This window comes from Suncus etruscus, chromosome 9 (assembly GCF_024139225.1).
Source record: "Suncus etruscus isolate mSunEtr1 chromosome 9, mSunEtr1.pri.cur, whole genome shotgun sequence".
NCBI lineage: Eukaryota > Metazoa > Chordata > Mammalia > Eulipotyphla > Soricidae > Suncus > Suncus etruscus.
The window spans coordinates 51335231-51357196 of NC_064856.1; the positions used below are offsets into that span (position 1 = coordinate 51335231).

Sequence of the window (21966 nt, forward strand, 5' to 3'; positions counted from 1 at the left end):
CTCTTCAGCTCTGTGAGCCAAGTCTTGAGGAGATGGGGGGTAATCTGTGAGAGATAATTCCAAGAGTCTGAGACCATGAAGGAAAAAAAGACACGGCTGGACGCAGAACCTGGAGGACTTCGTGAAGGACTGCTGAACTCTGTCTCGCTTCTGCTCCAGGTTCTGTTTGATGGTGAAGAAGGGCTACCGGGATCCCCCCTACCACAACTGGATGCATGCCTTCTCTGTCTCTCACTTCTGCTACCTGCTCTACAAGAACCTGGAGCTCTCCAACTACCTCGAGTGAGTGGCTGCATTGCCTCCCCTGAGCCCTACACATAGTATCTGGGTCTTTCTCGAAGAACCCTGGATGGAAAGTACCTTCTGTGAATGTGTTGGGTGTTAGTGGGGGGAGATCTTACCACCTTATGGGACCTATGGAGGAAGGTTGTACAGCCCCACTTTCATCGGCCATATTCATGGTCGCCAGCAGGATGGCCCACCCACACCACAGATCACTGTGCCCCAGGACAGTGACACTGGGGTCCAACCCTCTTACCCCGCTGCAATCTCTCTCCCCACTAGGGATATCGAGATCTTTGCCTTGTTTGTGTCCTGCATGTGTCATGATCTGGACCACAGAGGCACCAACAACTCATTCCAGGTGGCCTCGGTGAGCACATGCCCTGGGGTACCTGGGGAGTTGCCCTCCAGCTGAAAGAAGGTGGCAGCTGGGGATACCAGAAGGCCAGGAGGCAGTTTGGCTCCAGGGATGGGGTGGGGGCTGAAAGAGGAGAGATAACTGGCTGGGGAGAAAAGGAATGGCTGGGTGAAGAGGGAAGGGGAGGGAGGGGAGAGAAGCAAAACCTGGGTGGGGAGAGGAAGGGAGAGGAGGGCAGTGTTGGGCTGTCCCTCAGATCTGGACCAGTGATGGGATTTTTCTGGACTTCTCTAGAAATCTGTGCTGGCTGCACTCTACAGCTCTGAAGGCTCTGTCATGGAGGTACCTCCCACTCTGCCCCAGACCTTATCTCTGTACCCAACCTTCATCCTCCTCATTTCCTAAAAACCAGTAACTTGCAAGTCAGAGACCCAGCTTATGGTTCCCCAATTGTCTGCAGACAAGTCCTACCATAGTCCAAATCTGCAAAGGCAGGGCATCAGCAGCCGAAGGGCTGCTCTTGCATCACACCAGCTTACCTTCCCCAGATTGCTTGGGTTCTGCCCACACTAAATGTGGCTCCTTGGGGGATAGTCTAAGATATCTGAGGCCCCCTCACTTCCATGCTCCCCAAGCCCCCAGATTTACCCCCTCCAGATTCCCAGAGAGCAGGAGCCATTCCCTCCTGGAGGCAGCCTGCTCTACCTGAGTGACAGTGCAGGGATATGGGTCCTGCCTGTCATGTCCCCTCCATCACCCTTGCCAACAATAGAGGTTGCATGAATGTGTGTCTGGGACTTGGTGGGATCTTCTCAGCAAGTAGTCCTCAGGATGTCTCGTCCTGTCCTTGTGTGACAACTGAGGCCCTTAAACTCTGAGCCATTAGAGGAGGGGACTTACTAGGGTCACTCAGAAAGTGGCAAGAGCAGAATGGCTCCAGCCCCACACTCCTGGGCTTTGCACTGGAGCACGTTGGGGTTGTTGATGCCAAGCTAAGCCCTACTCCCCTGTCCCCCATAGAGGCACCACTTTGCACAGGCCATTGCCATCCTCAACACCCACGGATGTAACATCTTTGACCACTTTTCACGGAAGGTAAGTGTGGTTGGGGGCCGGCCAGTAGGCTGGAGGTACAACAATTCTAGGCTGCTGGAGAGGTCCTGCAGGAGGCATGACAGCCCCCTCTCTGCCCAGGATTATCAGCGTATGCTGGACCTCATGCGGGACATCATCCTGGCCACGGACCTGGCCCACCACCTGCGTATCTTCAAGGACCTGCAGCGCATGGCAGAAGGTGCCAGCCCAGAGCCCTGCAGGGCTCACACCATCCCCTGGGGCACAGGCAGACCCTGTGCAGCCCCTCCTCACCCTTCTGGGGCATGGGATACCTAGTGTCACTTTAGGGGGGGGCCTGGGTGCCTTGCTCTGAGAGTGGCGGCCAGGACCCCGCCTTCTCCCCACAGTGGGCTATGATCGAAACAACAAGCAGCACCACAGCCTGCTCCTGTGTCTTCTCATGACCTCCTGCGACCTTTCGGACCAGACCAAAGGCTGGAAGACCACTCGCAAGATCGCGGTGCGTGGGGCTGCCCCTGCTCCTGAGACTCCCTGCAGTCCCTGTTTGTGCTGAGTTCAGTGGGAAGCACAAGCTGATCAGCACACAACGGGATGGGGGGCTTGGAAAGGGCACTGGCCCCCCCCCCAGAGTGCACAGCAATCCCAGGAGCTGGAAGGGGCATCAGACCCCAGAAACCCCTCCTCCCCTAGGGCCCCCTGCCCAGCCAGGAATGGTGTGGATAAACCCCAAGAGAAGGCCCCCTCAGTGTGTCCTAGAGAAGGGTTGATGGGAGGCGTGGGGTTATAGAGACTCCCTCCAGGGAAGTGACGTATGTGTTGGCCTTTCAGGAGCTGATCTACAAAGAGTTCTTCTCCCAGGGAGATCTGGTATGTGGGGAGCGACTCAGGGTTCCGGTGAGACTGGGAGGGGCTGGGCCTGCCCCTACCGGGAACTGAACTGACACAGGGTGCCCACAGGAGAAGGCCATGGGCAACCGGCCAATGGAGATGATGGACCGGGAGAAGGCCTACATCCCTGAGCTGCAGATCAGCTTCATGGAGCACATCGCCATGCCCATCTACAAGTGAGTCTCCAAGCCCCAGGGGTGAAGCTGGCTATGGCCATCATAGGCCTAGCTCCAGCTCATGCCAACCTCTCCTGGACACAGCTCTTTGCTGCTTGGCCCTCCCAGGGGACTCCCTGCAGACTATCCTGCTCTCTCAACCCTAAGCTCCATGCCCCACTCTGCCCAGTTGATTTCTTGGTGGTTGGTCCCTCCCAAGGTCCCATAAAGCATGGACTACAGCCCCATGCTCTGCCTGCTGATCAATGTGTGAGGCTCCCAGGCTGGTCTCACTGCCTTAGTTCTGACATCTCTCCCTGCCCTCCTGTTCCCTCCGCAGGCTGCTGCAGGATCTGTTCCCCAAGGCCGCGGAGCTGTATGAGCGTGTGGCCTCCAACCGCGAGCACTGGACCAAGGTGTCCCATAAGTTCACCATCCGCGGCCTCCCGAGCAACAACTCTTTGGACTTCTTGGACGAGGAGTATGAGGTGCCAGGGCTGGATGGCTCGGGGGGCCCCATCAATGGCTGCTTCAGCCTGGATGCAGAGTGAGCCCCCCCCCCCATCTCTTCCTCACTGCCCAGCCTCTTCCCAACACTTCTGCTTGGAAGTGGGTGGAGGCTCAGGGGTTCTAGAACAGGACATCTCATGGGATCCTGGGCCAGCCCAGCTTTCTGGCCTCCTCGACTGTGTAATGGAAAGAAGACTGAATCAGACTTTGTCATTTGTTCTCTGAGAACATAAGGACCAGTGACGACTGTGGGTCAGCTCTGGCCTCTGCCTGGGCAGGTCCTCCTGTATCCCTCCTTAGAGTCTCTTTGGTCCCTCCTGCCCCATGTGTCTGTGACCATCTCCTGGCTCCTCACACAAGGAGGGGTACCCTGAGCAGAGGGGCAGCTTAGACACATCATGCCCTCTGCTGATGTTGAGAGCTGCAGGGAACCTCCACCCCAAGGCACATGCCAAGAGGGAGGAAGCGAGCTAGGGAACATGCAGGCTGGCATCACTGGCCATGGGGAGCAGAACTGCCTCCTTCAGGCTCTGTGACTCCTCGGCAAGACCCTTCCCCACTCTGGGCAGAGCTGGAGGGGGAGACTGTTCATTCCTTAAGACCACTTTTAGATCAAAGACCCATTGCTCTGTGGGGTTCCAGGAGGGGCCCTGGAAGGCCCCTGCACCCCAGGACAGAGCCCATCCTGAGTCCCTCAATGGCCCCTAGAATAACCCTTCTCCTGAGTGGCTCCCCCATTCCTGCAGCCTAAGAAGAACCTGGCCTCTGCCCAAACAAGACTTCCCTCCTGTTCAAGGCCATAACTACCCACTCCCAGCTCGGGGGGAACCCCCCACTGGCCTCCTAAGTCAGTGGCTTCAGTACCCCCTCTCTGTTCTGTTCTGTATGTGTTGTGGGGGGGAGGGGGCACCTGCCTTACCTATTCTGAGTTGCCTTTAGAGACGCATTTTTCTAGGACTCTGTGCAACTGTCGTTATGGTCCTGTGGGCTGACCGCTTTGTACATGAGAATAAATCTATTTCTTTCTACCAGCCCTTCCCTGTGGGCCTGTTTGCAGCCTGTGTGCATGGGCTAGGGAGCAATTGAAGCAGCAGAGGTGAACATCCTTCAGCATCCCTGGTCTAAAGGTGCCTAACTCCTTTTCTGGGAGGAGACATAGACCAGTTTGGGTATCCTGTATCAGTCCTGTCGCGTTTAGTATGGGGGCTTAGGGGTAGTTGAACATGGAACATTGTAATATGTTGGCAGGCAGAGATTGGGGATGGAATGGGGCCATCATGGGTCTGGGGGAACAACATGGAACTGAGAGCACCTACCTTGGGAGCATATGGTTACAAGTTCAAACCCTCAGGACATCATATGTGCCACGTGCTAGCCCTGATACAAGCCATTTCCAACTGCACTGGTCAGGTGTGTGAGCAACATCAAAAGGAGTGTGAATCCCCTTCTCCCTTCCTTCCCCAGCAAGCACTGACTCTCAGAAGCTGAGTGGTCCCTGTGGCCTGGAGAGCTCAGGTGTGAGGCATCAGTGGCCTCTGGTGACTGGGCACCATGATGGCAACTATTGAGCCTCGACTCAGTAGTTGCTTCAGGGAGCTCTACGACTAAAGGAGAACAAGGCTCGACCAGGGAGCATTACAATGGAAAAACCCATCACCTCTGGCCAGAATGACAACATCAGCAACTATAAAGGGAAGGTGGGGAGAGATAACATCAGGATAGTGTGTGGCCAACCCTTGTTCAAATCCCAGCACCAAACAGAAACAACAAAAATTTCAGCATTGCATATGGTCCCCTCAGCACTACCTGAGCACAGAGCCAGGAGTGAATCTTGAGCATGGCTGGGTAAGGCCCAAAATCTGAAATCAAAAGGAAGGAGGAAGAAGGGAGGACTGAATATGAGCAGGGAGACTACCTGGAAGAGGTGGACTCCAAATCTTCCCAGACTTTCTGTCAGCTGGTCTGTTGGTCTTGTGCCTAGCCAGGACTTGGACCTCTGGACTACCTACTGCCCTCAGGAATGCCTTTCTGTGTCCTTGAAATCAAGGTCCACATCTCTGTGTCCCACTGAATGGGGCAGAAAAAGGCTCTTTGAGAGGGGCATGTGGGATTTATTCTGTCCTCCCTGAGCATAAAGCCCCCCCCCACAAGAGGCAGGCTCTGGGGTCTCTCTCTTTCTCTCTCCCCTCTCTTTCTCACCCTCACCCACTCAACCACCCACACCTACATACCACACCCACAACTACCCCCATCCCACCCACTGTCACACACACTATTTTCTCCCAGAACATAGTTGTTTGGTCAAGTCTGGACTCAGGCATCTCCTTTCCTAAGGTGAGAAAAGGGGGCCTAGATGAGAGAGGTTCAGAACTCCCAACCCCACCACACCTCTCTCTCAGGCTGCCTTTTGTGCTCATCGAGTCTGGCTGCTTCTCCTCCTCTACATCTGGTCAAGGTTTGGACTCCATCCTCTAATGGAGGATGGTCTAGACTCTAAATGATCTCAGGCTTCTCTTGGGTGCATAAGGTTTGGGCGCCCCTTGTGTTGCCCCTGTCTTGGGCTCCCCAGTCTATCTCTGCTCTTACAGAGATTAAAGGGCGCAGACTGACCTACAAACTCCAGGTGAAGTGCTAGGGTGCGGCCACCCAAGGCTGCAAGGATGGTTCCTTTAACAGTGCCTGTGGAGAGCCCCAACTTCGTGCTAACACACCTCTCTGAGACAGAGAAGAGCCAGGCAGGGTTTAACTCCCCTCCAGCCTTGTCAGCCTGTCACTTCGCATTGAAACCCTGATGTTCTTGCTGGGACCATTCCACCTCCCTTGCCACCAACGACAATAAGTAAACCGAATAGAAGGGTCTGGGGTCAACTCTCCAGGTCTTGTGGATCCATGCAGGTACTGGGAGGTAGTTGTGGGAAGAGAGGGAGGAAGGCTCAATGTTAACAATAGCCACCAGGTGGCACCCAGCCCCGCTGTGCTTGAAGCCCCAGTCTGCATTTTGGGGGGAGGGATGGCCCAGCAAAATCCACGCTGGCTCACACACACAACTCCTCTCACACTCCTGAACATGGCGACACTCACAGACACTCGCACCTGAATCTCTCTTTCATTCTATAACACACAGAACTCACAGTACTCCTGGGAGGCCTTAATGATGCTAAAGGTGAAATGGGAACTCCAGCCCTTTTAGCAGGTCTCTGAGCAGGGTGGCATCAGGTCCACTTGAGTGACATCCCCTGTGTCCTGGGTAGTCCGTGCCAGTCTGTAAGGGTTTGCAGAGTGCCATCTGCAGGCACGAAGTCATCACAGGGAGTGATACTGGGTGTGCTAGAGTGAGAGCAAGTGGGGCTGTGGAGTCTCAGGTGCAGCTGCGAGTGGGCCAGAGCTGGCAGCTAGGTGAGGTTGCAGATAGGTAGGAAAGCAGGTGGTAGGATGAGGGCTCAGGGACTGTGTTCAAGTCTCAACTTTCCAGAATTCAGCACTGACCCCCAGATCTCAGAACATCCCTGGTCTCCGTCGCCTGCGTCCTCTTCCTGTCCCCCAGCTCAGTCTCTTTGAGGTGAGGCCAGTGCTGGGAGCCAGGAGGGAAGAACAAGGTTCCGGGATGATGCATACAAAGTAGATGCGTGAGATTCAGCGCCACTGTAGGTGCCTAGCACCCCGGTGAGAGTTAGAGCCCAGCTCTGAGTTGGAGCTGTCCTCTGGCGATCTGGGGAGCTCTGCTCAGAAAGATTGGACAGTTGGAGCAACAAAGGAGGAAGGAGGAGGGCTTGGAGGCAGCCTGGGAGTATGGGGGTGGGAGATCCAAGATGGACAGAGGAGGCAGAAATCAGCACACCTGGATTTCTGAAGCCCTTCAGAAACAAGAGGAGACACCAGCCCAGCTGTCTTTGAGACTGGGAAAGGAGAAAGTAAATAACCCCACAGCACAGGGACACAGAAAAACTAGTGAATACTGTTGGGGCAGAGAGCTGGACACTTCCAGCCCTGCCCTTTGGGTCCTGAACCAAGAGGGAAGCCCTGCGGCCCCTGCCCCTCTGACTGCCCTTGCGAACTTAATCTGATCCTCTGAGTTCAGTGTCTTTCAACCCGCTTAAAGGTGCCCATTTGCTCTTAGGTGTTTGGGTGTGGGGTGTTTGGAAATGATCAAAATGCTATCCATTCAAATGAGGGATAATAGCACATCAGAACTCCCGCCCCCTAACCTGCTTTATCATATCCAATAGAACTGTTCTGCTCACAGAGGGTGGGAGATTGGAGCTTCTATCTGGCCATGGCACCTGGGATGCTTCCTGAAGCATGAAGTGGAGAGGGAGTTTAGCAGATTAAAAAAGAGGTGAGGGTTGGGGCTGGATTGGTAGTGAGTGCAATGGTAGGGTGTTTGCCTTGCATGCGGGTGACCCAGGGTGATGTGAGTTTGATCCCCGACATCCCATATGGTCCCCCAAGCCAGGAGAGATTTCTGAATAACTCCTGAGTGCCACCAGTTGTGACCCATAAAACAGAAACAAAGAAAAAAGGTGAGGGGCTGGAGAGATAGCACTATAGATAAAGCACTTGCCTTGCACATATGCCCCCACCTAAGCCTACTAGGAGTTTTTTGAACACAGAGCGAGTAGTAAACTCTGAACACTGACAGGTGTGGCCCCAAAACTGAGAGAGATGAACAAACTTGTAAGTGAATAAGCATGCAAGTAATAGGTATAAGTAATATGAATGCAAGATAATAAATATGTGGGGTCGGAGAGATATCTTGGAGGTAGGGCATTTGCCTTGCATACAGAAGGACTGTGGTTCGAATCCCAGCATCCCATATGGTCCCCTGAGCCTGCCAGGAGAGATATCTGAGTGCAGAGCCATAGTAATCCCTGAGCGCTGCAGGGTGTGACCCAAACCCCCCAAAAAGATAATAAATAGGTGAATGCATGCAGGGCTGCATGTAAGTGTGAACAAGTGAGCTTTGCTGCTCAAATCTGTGCAAGGAGGAAAGTGGGCCATGATGGGGGGGCCTAGGCTGTCTCCCAACATGGTCACATGTGCGGGTTGTCTCTGGTGCTTCTGTGAAATGGTATCCTTGTCCATAAGGCCATGAGGGTGCCCTTCCTGTTCATATCCCCTCCCTTGGTAGGAAGCAGCTGCAGGGCTGACTGATACTTTTAAGGTCTCCAGGATGAGTTTTTCTCCCCACTGGAAGATGGGAGATGCTGAACCCCAAAGCTTCATGGAGAGGACCCAGAATCCCATTCCTCAGGAAGGCCAGCAGGGCCGACTGAAGAGCTGCAGGACAAAAATGGGGGTTCTCAGCACTGAGGCCATCTAGGGGAGATGGAGGTGAACTAGGTGATCAGACTCTGACCCAGGCCCCTTCCCCACAGTGATAGGAGCACCAGGGTGGGTGAAAACACCAGGCAGGCTTTGGAAGGAGGGCACACCTGAAGCAGGGTCCTCCAGTCAGGGACCAGATGGGGAGCTCGATGAGTGTGGAGGTGCACAAGGCATTGGACTAGAGTGTCCTTTCCCTACCTGTTGGCTTTTCTCTACCATTAGGGTTATTTCTCCCTCCCCTCACCCCCCAGCCTGTGGTGCTCAGGGCTTACTCCTGACTCTGGAATTACTCTTAGAGGGACTCGAGGGACCATATGGGATGCCAGAGATTCAACCCAGGTCGACTGTGCAAGGCAAATGCCCTACCCATTTGCTATCACTCCAGCCAAGGGGCGTATGTCTTCATTTCACTTGTTTTTTCAATGTCCATGAGGGAAGCCAGCGCCTCACTCATGCAAGGCATCTGCGCTACCGCTGAGTGAGCTGCCAGCTACCCTGTGGGGAATCTTTATAAACTGAAGTTTATTTCTAAAATGAAAGTTCTTTCTGGGATGATACCTTCATTACACTCTTGTCATCTAGTCATTGCTTTATTTGAATCGTTCTCCCAGTCTGCCTTTTATGTAATAAAGCTGACGGGTGACTGCCGGAGAATGTGGAGGAATGTATTCCACTGATTCCTGGAGTGGCACTTTGTCTGTGCCTTCATGTTAACTATTTTCCTAAATTCTTGCCCTCTGGAGGAATGAATAAAATGAAATCTTGCCCTCCGGAGGAATGAATACAATGCAACACTGGGCATTTATTATGCTTTATTTTATTTTATTTTAAAACAGTATTTTGTTGAAGCCAGAGAGATAGTAGAGAATAGGGCTTTGCATGCAACAGGCTCTGGATGGTTAGATCTTAGGCACCACATAAGGTCCCCTGAGCACTGCTAGGAGTGATTTTTGAACACAGAGTCAGGAGCACTACTGGGTCTGGTCCCAATCCAGTATTCTGTTTCTAAGAAAATCTGAATATTGTAATCCCTCTAAAAGGGTGGGGACAGGGAGCCAGCCCGGGATTGGCTATGCCTTACATTCCCTTCCACAGCCTTGTCTCTCGAAGTCCTTAATCTTTTTTTTTTAAATATCTTTATTTAAACACCATGATTACAAACATGATTATGGTTGGGTTTCAGTCATGTAAAGAACACCTCCCTTCACCAGTGCAACATTCCCATCCCCAATGTCCTAAATCTTCCTCTTCCCTGCCCACCCCTCACCTGTACTCTAGACAGGCTTTCTACTTCCCTCATTCATTCTCATTGTTAGGATAGTTCACAATGTAGTTATTTCTCTAACTAAACTCATCACTCTTTGTGGTGAGCTTCATGAAGTGAGCTGGAACTTTCAGCCCTCCTCTCTTTTGTCTCTGAAAATTATTGTAAGAATGTCTATTATTTTTCTTAAAACCCATAGATAAGTGAGACTATTCTGTGTCTTTCTCTCTCCCTCTGACTTATTTCACTCAGCATAATAGATTCCATGTACATCCATGTATAGGAAAATTTCATGACTTCATCTCTCCTGACGGCTGCATAATATTCCGTTGTGTATATGTACCACAGTTTCTTTAGCCATTCATCTGTTGAAGGGCATCTTGGTTGGGAAACCTTAATTTTCTACATTTTATTCTCTTTTTTTGTTTGTTTGTTTTGGGGACATACCCAGTGATGCTCAGGACTTATGCCTGGCTTTTTACTCAGTAATCACTCCTGTGGTGCTCATGAGACATACGGGGGTGCTAGAGATAGAACCTGGGTCAGCAGCATGCAAAGCAAACACCTTGACTGCTATTCTATATATCTCTCTCTCCAGTTTCTATTTTGTTCTCTTTTGTTGTTGCTATTGTTGTTATTTTGGGCAGGAGGTAAAAATAGTCTAAATTACTCCTTGTTGTATGGGAATGTAAGTATTTTTGTTTTAACTTATTGCGAAACAGCACTCCAGATATGAATGATGGTAGACATTTGGATATTAAAATCTATTAGACACAATTTTCCATAAACGGTCTTGTGTAATATTCTGATCATTTCATTTCTGTCTAGATTTATTTTTCTTTTCTCCTGTTTATGTATATCTACAACCTTAATCTGAACCATTTCTTTCTATCTAAAATGACATTTTGGGTTTGCTTTAATGCATGTCTGCTGCCGCCAAAGTCTCTTGGTTCCTGTTCAGTTGACAATGTTCTGTTTCTCCTTTATTCTCGAAGGACACTTTTTGCAGTCACTGAATTTTAGGTTGGGGAGGTTTTACTGTGCCCATTTTGAAGATAGCATTTTACTCTCTTGACTGTTTTTCTCTCTTTTGACTGTTGACTCTCTTTTTGCTGTTTCTACCAGTCTTAAAAAAAATCTGTCTCTTACTGGGACTGCTTTTAAGATTTTATCTTTGTTTTCGGATTCCAGCAGTAAGATCACAGCATGTTCGGGATAGTTTTTCTTTGTCTTTATCCTGCTTGAAATTCCTAGTAGGTCTTGACTTGGTGACAATTTTCCTTTTCCATGTCAATCTTCATCAGATGCTGACAAGTGCATTTCCCACATTCCCAAAGCACTCCAGATAAGTTCTGCAAATGTACTAAAATCCTAGAATGACAAGAGAAAAACCATAATGCAGAGGTGGGGGAAAATATTTTAAACTAACCATAAGATTCTTTTTCAAAGGCAACACCCTTCCTTGGGTCACTAGTGGTCTTGCCTGTATTCTGATGTATAGCTGAAGAATAGTCCCTGGACAGACATTCCTGCCTAGGCTCAGTGAGCTGTATCCTGTCTAGTGACAGTTGAGAGGGAAAAAGTGACCTTCTCTGGGTTTCTCTAGTTTATCTTTGCTTCTAGGCAATACATTACATATGTTTTGTTTGAGTATCTTACCTGGTAGTGGTCGGGGTTTATTCCTGGGTTCTGTACTTAGCGATCATGCTTGGTCATGCTCAGGGAATATATGTGGTGTTGGTGATTGAACTGGGGTCGGCCATGTACAAGCAACTGCCTTAACATTATCCTGTACTATCTCTCAAGCCCCAGTACACTTATTTCATTTCACTTATTTTTTTTAATATAGGGGCCAGAGTGATTGTACAATGGGTAGGATGCTTGCCTTGCATGCTGCCAATCAGGATTCAATCCCTGACTTCACATATGCGCCCCGAGTTTGCAAAGAGTAATTCCTGAATGCAGAACCAGGAGTAAGCATCTTTATTATTATTATTATTATTATTATTTTTTTTTAGGAGTAAGCCTCTAGCATCATCAAAAGGTATTGACCCAGAACCAAAAGTAAATTTTTTTGTTTTGTTTTTGGGACACACTCAGTGGTACTCTGGGCCCATCCCTAGCTTTGAACTAAGAGATCACTCTGGTGTTCAGGGGATTATTATCTGGTAATACAGGGTGTTGGGAATTGAACAGAATCAGTTGCATGCAAGGCAAGTATTTCACCCCCTTATTGTCTCTCTGGCCCCTTGACCAGCATGTTGTAAAAACATTGATCACTGGATAGTTATATAGTTTCAGACTCCTAGCCAAAACAGGACTGAATTTACTTGGGAGGAGGAACTCCCTTCATGCCCCCATGTGGATCCCTGTGTGCTCAGTTCTCACTCAGCAGATAAAAAGCAGCCGGCATGCAGCCAACAATTCCCTGCCCTGGCATTCTTTCCCTCTTTGCTTTGACATCTAGGTTGCACACATGTCTGTGGCAGGAGTCAGGGAGGCATCAGGCAACTGTCTGAGCACTTCTATGAGCAAACTACAGTTTGATCTGAGTCACCATAATCACCCATGTCTGTACCCAGTGATCTAGTCCTTGGATCCAAGAATACATCGTTCCTGCTGCCAGGACACTAATATTCCATTGCTCAACCCATTTTGCCCTGCACAGGAGAGGCTGAAAACTAAAGCAACTCTGAATTGGGAAAGAATGTGCAAACACTCAAATGAGGCATCAGTGTGAAGCCAATTGGAGGGGCTGCAGCTGCAGACCAGTCCACGCCAATGTCTTCTGAAGAGGACCTAAGGGGGTGAGGTGGGGACACAACAGAATTTGCTCATTCTCCAGAGAGATGGGTCTGTTCCTGGTCAGTCTTGCATGGCCAGCTGTCCCGTTCCCCCAGCAGAGAGAACCGTGTTCACAGCGGGATCAGGCCAGCGTGACCAGCACAAACATCCATCAACACAAAGCGCCTTCCAAATCAGGCAGCCTCTGGGAGGAAATACAAGGGCATGAGGTGGATAAAAGTAGGCCAGAGGAAAATAAGCTGTTTACATTCTATTATCGTCAAGTCAATCTTATAACGTCCCCCATAGAAAATTCCTCCTGAATAAACTCCATTCCAAATGGTTCCTAAGCCTCTGTTTACCATCACATGACCTGTTATGACCAAATCTTTATACCTAGGTCATTCTAGTAATAAAAGCAGGACCCCAATTCTATTCTTTTCCTTACTCTTAGCAATTTTTCTGTTTGGTTTATGGGCTATATCTCTGGTAATCAGTGGAATAGCCTCTGGGCTCAGGAGGGACCCCTAGTGGTGCGTGAGGGATCAGACTTACATCAAGTCCCTTAACCCCCCTGTGGATCCCTCTAGGGCTGAGCATGTTTTCACCACACTCTTTTAAGTTCCACAATGGTTTTCATGGGCCCTCTTTTCATTATGTTTAAAAATTAATTTAAACACAGTGATTTACAAAACTGTTCATAATACAGTCGTTTCAGGCACTCAATGTTCCAAACACCATTCCTGTCACCGGTATGACTTTCCCTCTACCGTGTCCCCACCCCCCAAGGCGGCCTCCTTAGCAGGCACAAAATAATTTATACTATATTGCTTGGAACAACATATATCTCACTATGGTGTTACTAAAGTCATTATCTGAGGATTTACTAAGCTGTTTGGTGCCAGTTGAACCTTCTGTGTCATTGTTTTTACTCATTGAGCTTAGTGGGCTTCCCATAACTTTCCCATCTAATTAGCTGTGCTCCTACTGGGCTGTCAGTACTATGAAATTAGGAGTGTTGGGTGGCTGTGCACTCCAGGAGCTGCAAAACTGGGACCATTCAGCAGCTTGGGTTTTCTTCGAGATTAGTTGTGGAGCTGTGAAGGTGTGTCAGTTATGTGCTGCAGGAAGCCAGGTGTATGTGTGCAAGATGTTGGGTGTGTATATGTGTGTGTGGAGGAGGAGAGGGTACTGGGCCCCTGATCAGGGCAGAGAATCCAACCACACCATCCCAAGCAAGCTCCAGAGACCTCAGCCCAGAGACTGGGTACCTGGGCAATTCAGCATTGGTGTCTCCTGCAGATTTGCATGGACCTTCCTGACGGTTGGTGAATATCCATACAGAAACTCAATTGAGCGATGAAGTTTTGGGCTGGTGTCTCATGTCAGACTTGCCCTTGGTCTCCTGCTGGGATAATGTTTTGTCAGGTTGTGACTTAATCTGAGTCTTTTGTTTCTTCCTCTTTATATTGGAGATAAGAATGAGCTTGTTAAAATTAAAAAAAAAAAAAAAAAGAGAATGAGCTTGTTGGTGCAAGTATTGCCTGAGCACATGGTAGCCAAGCACATGGTGCCTTCATCTCCCTTCCTGAGATGTGCATTTTTCTACTTTCATGTTGGGTTATGTAGCACCTTTGAAGAAACCTGTGTTCTCCCTTGGGCTTGTTACTTTTCTCTCTTTTCTCTCTCTCTTTTCTCTCTCTCTTTTTTCTTTCTCCATCTCTCATCTTCTCTCCCTTTTCCTCAGTATCTCCACAAAAAAAAAAAGAGAGAGAAGAAAAAAGAATGATCTTGTCTGGGGATAGAGTTAGTATAGGGGCTAAGTGTCTTGTATGTGAAAGACCTGGGTTCGATTCCCTAGCATCTCATATAGAGCTGCACCAGGAGTCATTCCTGACTCATGTGGGGACTATGAATATGGAGAGGGAAGGAAAAGAGGAGGAGGAGGAGGACAAGATGGTAAAGGAGGAAAAGAAGGAGCAAGAGGTGGAGGAGGAGGAGGAGGTGTATAAGCTGAAACAAGGATGAAATAGATAATGGGCAATCAGTTGTGGAGCTGCCACTGTCACTGTGGGTTTGAGAAGAGCTGGAAAGTGGGCAGGCAGTTGGGGGAACTGGAGTAGTGGAGCAGGTGAGAGAGAGCCAGTCAACCAGCCACAGGGACTGAAGCCTGGAGGAGGCTGGAGACAAGCACGTGAGAACCAGCCCTGGGGACTGTTGGGCAGGATGTGTGGGAGAAAAGTGGGTGTGAGTGACGGTGAGTTTTTTGGTTTGGACAATTGAGTGCATGTTCATACCATCTGCTGGGAGAAGGCGCCCTGGAAGAGGACCAGATTTGGAAGAGAAACTCCTAAATCCAGACAAAGTTCTTTGTAAACCAGATGGTTACAGCAAAATCAGCTGTTCCTATCAACTCATTCAAAAAAATATTTAGTAAATTCTTGTGATGTACCATACCTGGGCCAAGTGCTGCGGTTTCAGGGGAGGAGAGTAAAATCAGTGCAGGATTACCTGCTCTTCAAGGGGACTTGAACAGTCCAATTGGGATGAAGAGCTCTGGAGGAGGAGAAGGAGGACTTTGGGTCGAAGGCAAAGCAGGGATCTTCCCACACTGCAGCCAGTGTCTGCAGTGTACAGCTTGTGGGAAGGGTGAGGGGGTTCCCAGGAGCCTGCACTTATGGAAGAGGGGACAGGGATCTCTGGTGGGGAGGGCAGAAAGGAGTGGCAAGGTCTTTGGAGACTTGGGTTCAGGAGCTGAGGGCTCTCAAAGCAAGTTACCCAATGTTAGCCAGGTCTGAGTTTGTCCACTCCCAAGCTTTCCTTCTTTTATCATCCTTCCACCCCAGGGAACAGGTCTCTGAGGCCCTGTGCTGTCTGCCATCTGTTCTCTGTTGCATCTGCAGAACATGAAGCTGCTTCTGCTCCCCAGAAGATGCTCAGTGTCTGTTAAAGAACAAGGGAAAAAAATTGCCAGGATGGCAGCTCTGTCTCCACAGGAGCCACAGTGTTCCAGTCCCTGTGCAGAATTGCCATCTTCTTCCTCTTCTGAAATCTGCTGCATGCCCCTGGGAACTGCATGCCCCTGCCCTGCCGGCCTGTTCTGTAACCTGGAGGAAATTCAGCTCTTCCACCCTTTTGTAAACATGGGAGAACAGAAGCCCCTCCTTTCTTTTCCCCAGAGAACCCAGCGCCCAGCTAAACACAGACAGTATCTCTGGGTGCTGGCCATTGATGAGCTCCTTGTGAACCTGCAGACCTTTGGCACTGACATCCAAGATGGGCAACTGGTTCCTGCAGCTCTGGGTTCCTTCTCAAGGAGAAAGGCTCTAGATGGCCTGCTTAGCTGTGTCTTTAACAATGAGGTTAAACCAACCCTCTCGCCCAGGAGAACTGGAAACAGGCTATCTGAAGGCCCAGCTAGGATTCTAAAATGCCACCAGAAGCTCAGCCTCACTATGGTTCTCTGTACCTCAGTCCTCAGTCTTCTGGCTTTTCTCATAGCACAAGGTAGCTGATGAAGTTCTGGCCTTTATGGCTGGCTTCCAGGGCTAGGAAGATAGCTCAAAGGATTGGAGCATGCTTTGCATGTGGGAATTTTGAGCACCTCTGGGATTCCTCTCTACTTCCCACGCCCTGCACATCTAAACAGCTGCATTTCAGACACAAAAATATGAAAAATACGGCTAGACCAGCTTAGTAAGACAAGTATCCTTTTGATGTGAAAAGTCAAAGCTTTTCCCAGAATGCATCAACAGGTCAAGCTTCAGCTTCTTCTCATTGGCTAAATTTATCACATGGTCACAACTTCCTATCAGGGAGCCTGGGAAGTCTATTTAGGTTTTCCAGCCTCTGGTTATGAAGACAAAGCCTCTGGTTATGTGGCTGGAGGAGGAGAGTTGCTTAGCAATCATCAGTAACTGCTCTATTTTGTAGAAGGGAGAAAGGGAAAAAGAACTTGACTTGTCTTGTGTTCAGAAACCTTAGTAGTGAGACCTGGAGAGATGGCACAGTGGGGAAGGTTTAATCTCCCACAACACATGATCTCCAGAGACAGGAGTGAGTCCAGAGCCCTAGGTGTGGCCCAAAACTAAAAGGCCCACTTTGATGACATATGGAGTGTCTCTCAGAGGACCCTTGAGGTCTTAGAGAAATGATTCCAGATATGCAAGATCCTTACACATTCATAGGACCATAGGCCAGCAAACCTGGCCATGCCTCTGTGCATCAGCAATCAACTCTGAGAATGTGTGCCTGAGACTGAACAGCAGTGATTATAGAGGGAGCCTATCTATCACGGGCAGGATGGGGAGAAATCTAGACAGACCTAGGTAGCTGCTGTGAAAGGAAATGGTATATTCAGGCCCAAGGAGACCTAGAAAGCACATGGAACCCTCAGCAGCAAGTGCTCAGAGCTTGTCAACAACCCCCAAGTTCTCCTGCATCTCCTGCTGAGCTTCAGGGCCTTCATCTGCCTCCTGTTGCCACAGACAAGAGTGACCCTAAGGGTAGTAGTGAAGGAAACCCCCAGAGAGAAGGGGGTCTGAGATAGAGGTAGAGATACTTCTGAGCAGGGGAGTCACTGGCTGTAGGCTTAGGGGTCAGAAGAAAGCAAAGTCAGAAGAGGAATTGAGAGACCAGAGAGATAATACAGTAGGTAAGGTACTTGCCTTGCAGGTGGCAGACCTGAGTAGAACCCCCGGCATGCCATATGGTCTCCTGAGCCCCCAGGAATGAGATCCCTGGATGCAAAGCCAAGAGTAAACACTGAACACTACTGGGTGCGGCCCAGCAAAACAAAGCAAAACAAAAACAAAAAGGAACTGCAGGGGGTGGTGGGAGAGGCAGTTCTGTGGACTGAGTACAGGTGTATAGGCTGGCTTGAATTTGATTTCTAGCACTGCATGGTCCCTAGAGCAGTTCTGAGCACCATGGTCACTGTGGCCACCAAATGAAAGAACATATAAAAAAAGATGTGGTGGGAGGCCTGGGGAAGGGCTGATAGGTGAGCACCATTGTAGAAGAACTTGATAGCCACCCAACTGTCAGTTGCCTGGTGCACAGGAAAAGTCTGGTGAATATCAGTAGCTGGTCCCAACCATTTGCAGACTTGAGCCACAGACCCAGAATTGGAGTGCTCAGGTAGGAGTGATAGTATAGAGGGTAAGGCACTGGTCTTGCATATAGCCAACCAATTTGATTCCTAGCACCCCATCCATCATGATCCCCTAAACCCCACCTAGAGTGATCCCTGAACAATGAGCCACTCACCATCTCCCTCCTAGTTCCCTACTTCTGCTGATCCCTTAACTGTCGCCAAAAATATTCCTGGGGTGGCTTCATCCTTCAGCATCATACACGCTGGCTCCATCTGTTTCTTCTTCCCTGCAGGAGTTGAATCTAACACTGCTCATGGTCTAACTTCCCAGCCTGCAGGCCACTGCTTTGAGCTACTGGAGAGGATGGCACCTATCAAAGCAACCTGTCTCCACCACTGCAAGCCTATGGACCTCTTCTATAGTGAAAAATGTGTGGGAGGGGAAGAGTCCAGGAGAGATAGTACATTGTTTGGGTGATTGCTTTGGAAGCAGTCGACCCAGGTTTTATATCTGGCAGCCCATATGGTCCTTGGAGCACCTTGAGAAGGGATTACTGTGTGCAGAACCAGGAGTAAGCCTGAACAATGCCAGGTGTGGCCCCCTACTGTTGGGTCCCGTTTACTCCTTGATTGCTTATCAATGAATCCTCAAAGAACTCCCAGAATGAGAAATTGATTCCCATTCCCCTATCCCCTTGTGGGGAGGAGATCTTGCTAATATTTATCCGCAGCAAATAACCCACACAGACAGGAGGGTAAAGGGGCAAGCAGGTCTGATGCAGAGACCTTTGTCAGTCTACTGCCAGCTCCAAAAACATCTGGAGCCAGCTAGTAAACTCTACCAAAAGACCCTGAGCACCTCGGTCCCAAACTATTTATTAGGCTGTCAACAGCGCCCCCACCTGGAAGGTAGTAGGCAGGACAACAGGCAGAGATAATAATCTTATGAAAATGCTTTCATATATAACACCCTACAAAAGAAAAATAATAAAGAAAGAAAAAGGGACAGCCAGAGGTACCTCTAGAGACTGAGTTGCTAAGGGGGCTGCTACCTCAAAGCTGGGCATTGTACTTGAAGTTCTCTCACCACCACTCTCTGCTGTGGGTGGGGTCTGTCTGATCCTCTGGAGCAGGAACCCTCAAAATTTTAAACTGGGGCCAGTTCACTGTTCCTCAGACCATTGGAAGGCCAGACTATAGTTTAAAAAATATTAACTGGAGTGATAGCACAGTGGTAGGGCATTTGTCTTACATGCAGCTGACCGTGGAAGGACCCGGGTTCAGTTCCCGGCATCCCATATGGTCCCCTAAGCCTGCCAGGAGCGATTTCTGAGCACAGAGCCAGGAGTAACCTTTGAGTGCCACCGGATGTGGTCCCAAAACCAAAAAAAAGAATAATAGTGACCTGTAGTTTGAGGACTCCTGCCCAAGACTAAGAAGAGGAGGAGAAGGAGGAGGGAGGAAGACAGAGAGAGGAGTTGGAGAATGCCCAGAATGACTTGACTGCTAAGCAGGACTGGCAGAGGTGACCAAAACACCGAGAAGGCTGGATAAATGGGCCACAAGTGTCCAGTGGGCCATAGTTTGAAGACCCCTTATCTGGATGAAGAGGTTTAGAAGTACAGGGCAGAAGGAGAGGAGGTCCTCTCCTGTCATCCCCAACAAGCTCTTGCAGAACTTTCTCTCAAGCCCCTATAAGATTGGGCTTTGCAGCACAGAAGCCCTGATTTCCCAGGTAGGGGATAATCTCTGTCATGGATGGTCCTGTGAGCTGAAACTACAAGTGCTAGTTGGCCACATTTGGGCCATAAGTCACAGTTCTTGGAAGCAAATGGGTTGAACACAGTGACTGGGTGTCACTAAGCCTAATTTAATACCTCAGCAGGGTGGCCAGCATTGAGTGACATGGGAAGGAGAATGTCTAAAGCACAAGGATCTCCAGGAGTGCTTCTGTGCTATGTGAGAGTCTTAGACCCATCCCTTTGGTCTACCTGATAGAGTTGAGGCCACTGTGATTCAGTCTCCACAGGAACAATAGGGGAATAACAGGATGCAGGGACATCCCAAGATGTTTGCACCATGTTTCCAAGATGCATCCCCTGGGCATGAGAATGGTTTTGAGGTACAATCCATTGAGGCCTGTGGTTGGGGTAGGACTCTCAAGTTGTGCTCAGGAAATCTGGGGCACCACTGGTAATTGTTGGCCCATCTAACAGCTCAATGTAAGGGCTTGAGGTTGTGATGATGCTTAGGGTCTGTGGTGCTGAAGATACTCTGGTTATCTCAGTAGTGCTGGGAGTCTCTAGGGTCATACCTGGTGCTGCTTAGGGGGCTTCAGGGCTGCATCCAACATCCTTGTGGTGTTGAGATTCCTATCCAACTCAATTTCTGAGCATGAACTCTAGTCGCTGTACTATTTCCAACCCCACGGATCTGGATTCTAGAATCTGGAGAGATAGTAAAGGGGTTAAAGTATTTGCCTTATAGTTGACACATACTGTCACCAAATATGGTCCCCAAGCCCTTCCAGGAGTGACCCTGGAAGAGCTAGGAGTAAGCCCTAACCATCACTATGGATGGCCTAAAAATAAATAAATAAATAAATAAATAAATAAATAAATAAATAAATAAATAAATAAATAAATAAATAAATAAATGGAATCTGGAGGTCTGGAGTGATAGTACAGCAGGTAGGTTACTTGCTTTGCACATGGACTTTGGGTTTGATCCATAACACCCCATTTGGTCCCTGAACATGGCCAGGACTGATCCCTGACCATCAACCAGGTGAGTCCCTCCAAAAAAATCTGCTTATTAAGCACCCAGTACTTGCATGAGACTTCCATGGATTCTTAGGCCTCTGTCCCACTCAGTACTCTGAATAAAAACCCTCTTCCATTCCATTTACTCTAGAATTTGCAGCCATCTAAAGTCTCCATACATATGCAATGAAATTTGTTCTTTTTCTTCAACTAATCTGTTTGATGCTAATTTGCTTGCTCAGCTAGCCCGAGACAATGAAGAATGGGGTGGGGGGGGAATTTCCTCTCCACCCTGGGTCTGGGTCATCTCCTTATCAGGCAGCTAGACCAGCTGAAGTGCTGAGCACAAATAAAGGGAAAAAGAGATGGGCCATGGCAGAAGGGAGTGAGTAGTATCCACTTAAAATGCAAATCCAAACCACATCAAGAGACCAATTCTCATCCAACAGCTAAGTATCAGTCCCAGAGTTGGATAACAATTACTTCCAGGATGAAAAGACAGTAGTACAGTAGATAGGGCATTTACCTTTCATATGGCTGACTTGTTCCCCCTGAATATCACCAGGAGTGATCCCTGAGTGCTGAGCCCAAGAAATAAGCCCCACGCATAGCTATATGTGGCCCCAAAGCAAAAACAAAACACAATTGCTTTCACTGGGCTGTGAGGAAGACTCGTGTGTATATGTGTGTGTGTGCGTGTGCTACTGCATATGTGTGCACATTGGTATGACCTCTATGATGGCAACATTTAGCAAAACAACACACACGTCTTCCAATTTCTAAGAATCTATTCCTAATACATGCCAAGAAGAGCGCACTATGTGTATCTGCTCTGTTTTCTGCAAAGGACCAAGAGAATGTAATGGAGAGAGATGCCCTTCCTTGTGGCAGCTGTAGGGAAGGGGTTGGAATCTTGACAAAATCCCAGGCAGTCCACCTATTTCTAATCAACATGTACTGAATCCTTGCTTGATAGTTCACTTATGTCACTGGGCTGAACCTCTTCAACAGCACAGCATACTTTCCTGGAAACAAATTTGTTCTGCAATCTCTAACACGCAAATTCTAAGAATACATCATGAAAACATAACCCAAAATGGCAACTATTCTTTATGCATAAAAAACGTTTACTGCAGTATTATTTCTCAGAATTTCTTAGGCTTTTGCAAAGTTAGGCATGTGGTTATTTATAAAAAGAAAAAAACGTTTAGAAAGTCTTGGGGTTGAGGCCATGTAGCTCAGTGGTAGCACTTGCTTTGTATATGTTTAGTCCTGAACTTTATTTACAGCACTTCAAAAATAAAGAGGGGAAGGGAGAGAAGGAAGGAAGGGAGAGGAAGGGAAGAAGGGAGGATAAGGAAAGAAGCAAGGATGAAAGAAGGGAGGGAAGGGGGAAGGGAGAGGATGGAGGGAGGGGGAGAAAAAGGGAGGAAGAGGAAGGAGGCAAGATGGAAGGAGGGAGGGAA

General features: G+C 49.0%; 1 protein-coding gene across 1 annotated transcript in view; it reads left to right on the top strand.

Moving 5' to 3' along the window:
• PDE2A (phosphodiesterase 2A) overlaps positions 1-4303 on the top strand; it is a 102211-nt gene extending 97908 nt beyond the window's left edge. The window contains exons 23-31 of the mRNA XM_049780258.1: positions 160-282; positions 565-652; positions 935-982; positions 1661-1735; positions 1835-1934; positions 2104-2216; positions 2546-2584; positions 2675-2781; positions 3101-4303. Of these exons, the coding sequence (XP_049636215.1) occupies positions 160-282; positions 565-652; positions 935-982; positions 1661-1735; positions 1835-1934; positions 2104-2216; positions 2546-2584; positions 2675-2781; positions 3101-3311 (904 nt within the window). The 3' untranslated portion in view covers positions 3312-4303. The remainder of the gene's footprint in view (positions 1-159; positions 283-564; positions 653-934; positions 983-1660; positions 1736-1834; positions 1935-2103; positions 2217-2545; positions 2585-2674; positions 2782-3100) is intronic.
• Positions 4304-21966: the final 17663 nt, after the last annotated feature.